Genomic DNA, 6,319 nt, shown 5'->3' with positions numbered 1-6,319 from the left:
CTTGTGAATTTGACTTTTGAACCTTTTTTGTCTTGGCGGTGACCAAGTGACATATTTTGTAAACATTATTATTTGAATTTTGGACATGACAAATGTTGACAGTTGCTCACTTGCTAGATAAATCATAATATGCTCTATGTTTTATGTTTTATAATATGCTTAAAAATTTGATGTATGTTTGTAATCGCTAGAATATAGATGGTTGATGTACATACTAGTAACTACAATGGAATCATGGATGCCATATCTATCTTGATTTATGCAAAAATATGCATGTTTTCATGTCTTCTACAACTAATTTGGTATTTGGGATGTTTGTTTTGAGTATAAATGCAAAAAAATATAATATATATATAGCAGACGCTTCGCTTCCTAGATTTTTGGAAGATGACGCTTCCGCTTCCCCGCTTCCAAAAAATGTCCCCGCTTCGTGCAACGTTGATCAAAATTATAAGCATTTCAATCTCGAGAAGTTCAACCTTCCGAAAGCATCATTGTATGATAGGTTTGGCATGTGAAGTTGAAGTTGACACGGTGATGCCATCACAATTTCATGACAGTTCATCCAGCATGGACCTCATCTATGTTTTCTCTGTCATTGCAACCAGAATAAAAGCAAAATATCTCATCTATATTTGACTTTAATCTTGAGTTGTAAATTGTGAATGCTGTGCATCCAGTACTTGCTGTAAAAGTGGCATTCATAAGATAACTAATTGAAAGTATGAGTATGCTTTCTCCTAAATATTTTGCATAGATCAGGGGTAATTTCAACTAGAAACCTTCCGTAAAAGTACTGACACCGCTGGCCTGAATTTGTCTAGAACTAAAGCTCGCAATCTGTTTCACTTTCTGCATTAGTGTTCAGAGAGAACAGCTAATAGCATCCCTTACTGTGATCAATAGATAAGAAGGAAGGCATGTCATGGGGTGCAATCCAAACTATTTACCAAGAAAACAGTCGAAGTTGTGTCCAAACCTTTCTTGATAGACAATGTCATGACTCACAAGCAACACATGTATTTACTAACTCCAAAAATATATACAATGGTTGCAAAATTAATGAAGTGGTGAAAACAAAAGGAAGAAAATAGCCCTGGACTTGATAAAACACCCAGGAAAGAAGAAAGAAAAGACATACGGAAAAGGTTTGCTATGCAGTTACAAGATCAACTTGGTTGAATACATTTGGATCCATGTGGAGTCAACAGTGGCAAATCTTAGTAAAATCTATGTCAAATCAACAACGAATTAGCCTAATCAATCATGATTACAAGATCAACTTGGTTGAATACAATGGATCTATGTGGAGTCAACGGTGTCAAATCTCAGTAAAATCTACGTCAAATCAACAACGAATTAACCTAATCAATCATGATTTGACAATTTTAAATACAGAGTTGAAAAAAAAACAGGCCTCCTATCTCACCCTTTGAGATTATGTACCTCTTTTGCAGCCTTTCTCTGAGGATGCGTATTTAGATGCTTACCTCGTTTAGGAGGAGGTACCAGCAAAGCATGATTGGAATCTTCATATTGCACAGGCTGGTCTGGACCTGTTCCCAAGCCATGCAAGGGGGGAGGTAGAGGCATTCTTGCTTGGCCTGGTCCGTAATCAATTGGAAAATGTGAGAACTGTCCAAGTAGGTCTGGAGCCATGCAGCCCTCTTGTGGTACCTGAGCAGCTGCAGTACCTTCATGAGATAATCCTACATGCCAAGGGGCGAAGGGGTTTTGCTGAAACTCTTGAATAGCTGAGGCTTGAGGAGGGATCCTTTGATTGTTATCCTGGAAAGTTTGTATACCATTTTGAACTGGCAACCCCTCCAAGAAAGTGACCAAACTTGTGGGGTGATATTGAGGATTGTAGTTTTGTTGAGCCCCCACTGGAGATATATGATACGGATACTGCAATGGCATCACTGGCTGAATTGCAGGTTTTGTTAAAATTTGTTTTTGCTGTTGCTTTGCATGCATGTTCTGATGTTCTGCATTGTTTTGGTGAAGATCTTCATAGCATGGCTTTTCCTGTTGCCAATGATGTTGATTGTCTGCATGCAGGTCTAGATGTTGTTCATGAGATGTTGCATGCCTTTCTCCATGGATATATCTTGGATGCTTTTTCTGATGCGATTGATGGTGTGGTTTCTCAAATCCTTGTTGGTTCTCTTGATAGATATCTTGTGAACTATCCCCTGAGTTACCTTCATAACCCTGCTGTTGAAAGTGTGGCCAGTGGTGGTTGGACTGTTTATGATGTATTTGTGGCCTTGATAGCTGTTTCATATCCTGCTGCTGTGTGCCAGATGATCCTTTAGACTGGTTATCTCGAGGTTTGTCATCCCTTTCTTCTGGAAAGGTTGCAGATGTCACTAGTACACCCATAGGGTGAAACTGTAAAGAGTGAGCTTCTGACACGTGATGCTGCTGCTCTGGAGCTTGAAAGGAAGACACTGAAGGAGAGGGAGACAATACCCGAGGTTGTGAATCGGATTGTTTCTTAAGCTGAGGATCTGATAAATCTGGTCTAGCTTTAGGAACATCCTTCTCTTGTGCCTCATTTTTTTCAACTATAGGTTGAAGTAAATCCCAGTGTGTCTCATTTATATGTAATTCAAATTCCATTCTCTTTAGAAATGACTTAAAACAGTGTGGAGCTGCACAAATAAAAATTCCCTCTAGCATTTTTATAGTTTGTATATTTTGAATCCTTTCATCACACCTGAAACAAGTAAAAAAACTTAAAGATTAATAAATCAGAGTCGAAGACATTTTCACAGGAAAGAAAGGAAGAAATGCTGGTGGTTGAAAGTCACTTGATGGGCTATGCACTAGTACTTTGTTCCTTCCCAGAAAGAAAGAAAGAAGCTGCATTAAAGCATGTTTTTTGAGAAGCCATAGGCGTTGGAGGTAGTCACATACATGCAACACTTCTAATTGTCATGTACGGTGGTTTCAAATGGAAACATTCAAAATCAACACCCCCATGAATGCTCACAACATAAAGAAATCTGGTGCTATTACCATAAACCAACCATTAAATTGGATTTGGACATTAATTGTCTTGTGGATGAGCCAAAATCTCTGGATAAAATAAATAATAGAAGGGTCGATCCCAGAAAATTGTTGATGTGAAGGACATGATAATTTATTAATAATGTCCAATCTAGATCCTGAGGATCATATTCAAGGGAAGTTATGTACTATCCTGACAACAAGGGTCCAGCTAGCACAATAACCTTTCAGCTTCTGAAAATGTTTTGGCTCCCAGGCAGAGTTTCTGTCATTTTATCTAATCATTTGAACTAAAAGAGTATCTCTCCAAAGGATGTAAAATGTATGTATGAAATAAATCAATTGCTAAAGTGCACACTCAAACCAATCTTAATTATGATTCTGCAAGATATTCAGACCATGATAGTCAAGTATAGATCATGGAATGAACATAGACAAAGATTATAGAATGTCTAGTTGTAATCTCTGGATCATATTCTCGTGTTAATAATGCCAATTCTACTGCATCTCTTGTTCTGCTATGTAAATACACTGGTTTTTCCTTTTGCACAGATAAATCCACCAAGTGCAACACATTTATTGCATCAGAAATGGAAAATATTTACTATTCACTCAAAGGGAAAAAGAAAAGTATAAGCTTACAAATAACAGCTGAAATCACTCCTTGCACATGTCAAGCAAAAGGCGTGCTCACAAGGACTCTGTCAAAGCAAGAGGAAGATAGAAATAATGAGGTATGTTGCATAAGAACATAAAAATTGGGAGTGAACACTATAGAAATTCTTGTAATGATTTCCAAGAACAATGTATTTCAAATACAAACCAGAGAATGGTTTTTATTCTAAACTTGCATAATGCAACTGATTATAACTGACAAACACTCTTCCCTGCAATTCAGAAGATGCTGACAATAGAAAGATCTGAAAACACAGATAAGGGGCTAAAACAGAAGAAAAAGTCAAAGATCACACCAAAAGGATAAAAACTATGGCACCAAATTTCCTAGACAGGCCACAAATGGAGTACTAAGTACCATAAATTTAGTAATCACCACAAACAGAGTACCATATCTTCTTAGTTCTTGCTTGTATCTAGATGGCATCCTACAAGTAAATTTAGAAGGAAATAAGCTCTCAAAGAGAACTCCGTGAACATCCTACGTGCTACAGGTAAATTTAAATAGAAACAAGCTTCTTTGGATTAAGGTTTAGTTTTCTTGATCCTCTAAAAATCATACAAATGCAAGATATAACGGTGTAAAGTTCAAATCCAAATTAGAATAAAGGTTTCACATTTTCAAAGGAAGAACATTTGTTCCTGAAATATTTCAATGCTCGTTTAATGCCTAATTGTTTGGAGGGTACTGGTAAGATCTCTCTTGCTGAAACAAGTATTCAATAAGTTTGTTTCAATAAAAGGTGGCAAGAAAACACGAGGACGGACATAAGACTGACTTCAACTTCAAAGACATTCCCACAGAAATTAAACCTTTTATTTTTAGATATTAAATCAAGCATGAAATTCATTTGATTGTTGTCAATTCACAAAAACAAACTGTATCTCTCAGGTATAGCTGTTTTCAGATTATTGGAATTCTTGCAATCAGATTTCACTACCTCCACATTTCTGTTGAAAATGTAAATAGTATCGGTCTTCATATTTGTTGTTTGGCTCATGACATTATGTAATTCTTATGTACTTGTCAAAAGAAGAAAAGAAAAATATTGTAAAGATCAAAGAAAATTATTTTACAGCATGGGTTTCATGCTCAACTTATTTTGTCTCTAGGTCAAAGCATTCATTGCATGCTTCTAGGTTTGTGTCATGAATCAAGGTCTTTGTCATTATGTATTAGACCCTTCTTGGGCTTTTTATGACAAGAAAGAAAAATTATTTGTGTCAAAAATGCATTTTGTACCTCCTCCACCAAGTCGGCCTCATTAAGGGGATTCGTCCACACTTGAAGAATATATAAGTGAAGACTTCAACCTCTTGTGCTCTTAATCATCTAAGGTGAGATCTACAATTACTAGTGCAGAAAGAAGTGCAAAGAAAGCTGAAAAGGAAGGTCTTATCATTGCAAGAAAGGAGTCCAAGCGAAGAAGCAGCCCTAAAATTCTCTGTTTTATGTCACATGTGTGAGTTGCAGTGGGTAACTAGGGTTACCACAGGTCCGAGTTGTTGCAGGCCAAAATTGCAGACTATACTAAGAAGGCCAAGGCTTTTGTTTGGGAAACAATTTTGTGGTCAACACTTGTTGACTTGAACATCTTTGTCTTGTTTAAAGGAGATTGGTTGGAGGGCCGACTTGGTGGTTGAAGGAAATCTGTTGTCTTGGTCTTGGTTGTTTCACTTTGAATTGGTTCTACAAGAATATGAGAATTTGGGTTGGCTTTTCCCCTAGGAGAGGGGTTTTTCCCTGGCTGAGAGCCTACACACTGTGTTCTTTGTTGTTGTGATCTTCATGCTTTTATGTTTTGGTAGTTGCTTGATGAAAATAAGATAAAAGAAGATATAAAGTAGATAATAAAGCATAAATATTTCACAAGCTATTATCAAGATAAGAAAATATTTTTACCTTTCGGATTTTCCAACATGGTACCAGAGCTAAGGCCAACTTTTTAGGCAGCTTGAAGATCACTTAAAATGGTTTGTATTGACTGTGCATACTTGTTTTGGATACCGAATTAGTTGAAGAACAGATCTGAGTTAGAAAGTATATTTTCTGGCCTATTCTCGTGTGTGCAACAGTAAGGCTAGATCTTAGGCCACAGTCCTGTAATAAAAGATCGAAGACTGGAAGGAGATCCGAGGATTATGAAGTGATTATAGAGACCGAAAAGAAGTCTTCAGGCAGCCATCTCATTTGAGGACCGAGAAGCACAGTAAGAGACCTATTCCTGTAATAAAAATTGAGATCTGAAATCACAATTTAGAGAAACCGACATGAAGTTTCTCTAGCCTAGAAGTCGTCATCCTAGCCAGCGAAATCACCTTATACAGAGACCAAGGCTAGATATAGCCCCACTGTCTAACAAAGTATGGCATCTCAAAGAGATCTCAAGCCCGCATCTTTTGAAAAGTATTAGACCAATTTTCGTGATCATTGGAAGTCCTAGCTAAAGGGACCAATCTAAAGGAAGAGGCTGGAAGAGACTACAGGTGTCTCTGAATTCAAGAAAACAATAATAGATAACAAGCCTATTGTTGAAGGCAGCAAGACAAAATAAGACCACAAACTGGAAAAGCATTGTAAAGGTAGACCTAGTGTGAGGGGTGAAGTCATCTATTCCAGTGGAAGGAT

At 37.2% G+C, this 6,319-nt stretch overlaps 1 protein-coding gene across 2 annotated transcripts in view; it reads right to left on the bottom strand.

Moving 5' to 3' along the window:
• Nucleotides 1-1,138: 1,138 nt before the first annotated feature.
• The window catches only part of LOC149182905 (uncharacterized), a 103,642-nt gene continuing 98,461 nt past the window's right edge, over nt 1,139-6,319 (bottom strand). Inside the window, exons 2-3 of one of the 2 annotated variants that reach the window (XM_089416996.1) lie at nt 3,658-3,716; nt 1,139-2,722 (exon numbers count right to left, since the gene is read on the bottom strand). In XM_089416996.1, the coding sequence (XP_089273122.1) occupies nt 1,426-2,722; nt 3,658-3,716 (1,356 nt within the window). In that variant the 3' untranslated portion in view covers nt 1,139-1,425. The remainder of the gene's footprint in view (nt 2,723-3,657; nt 3,717-6,319) is intronic. The other variant, XM_089416997.1, reaches the window with a different exon arrangement.

The sequence above is a fragment of the Pinus tabuliformis genome, chromosome 3_2 (genome assembly GCF_031772625.1).
Source record: "Pinus tabuliformis cultivar Carrire ecotype Pingquan chromosome 3_2, CPIR1, whole genome shotgun sequence".
In the NCBI taxonomy this organism is placed as follows: Eukaryota; Viridiplantae; Streptophyta; class Pinopsida; order Pinales; family Pinaceae; genus Pinus; species Pinus tabuliformis.
The sequence above is the reverse complement of the archived record's forward strand: the minus strand, read 5'-3'. Positions and strand labels throughout refer to the sequence as shown.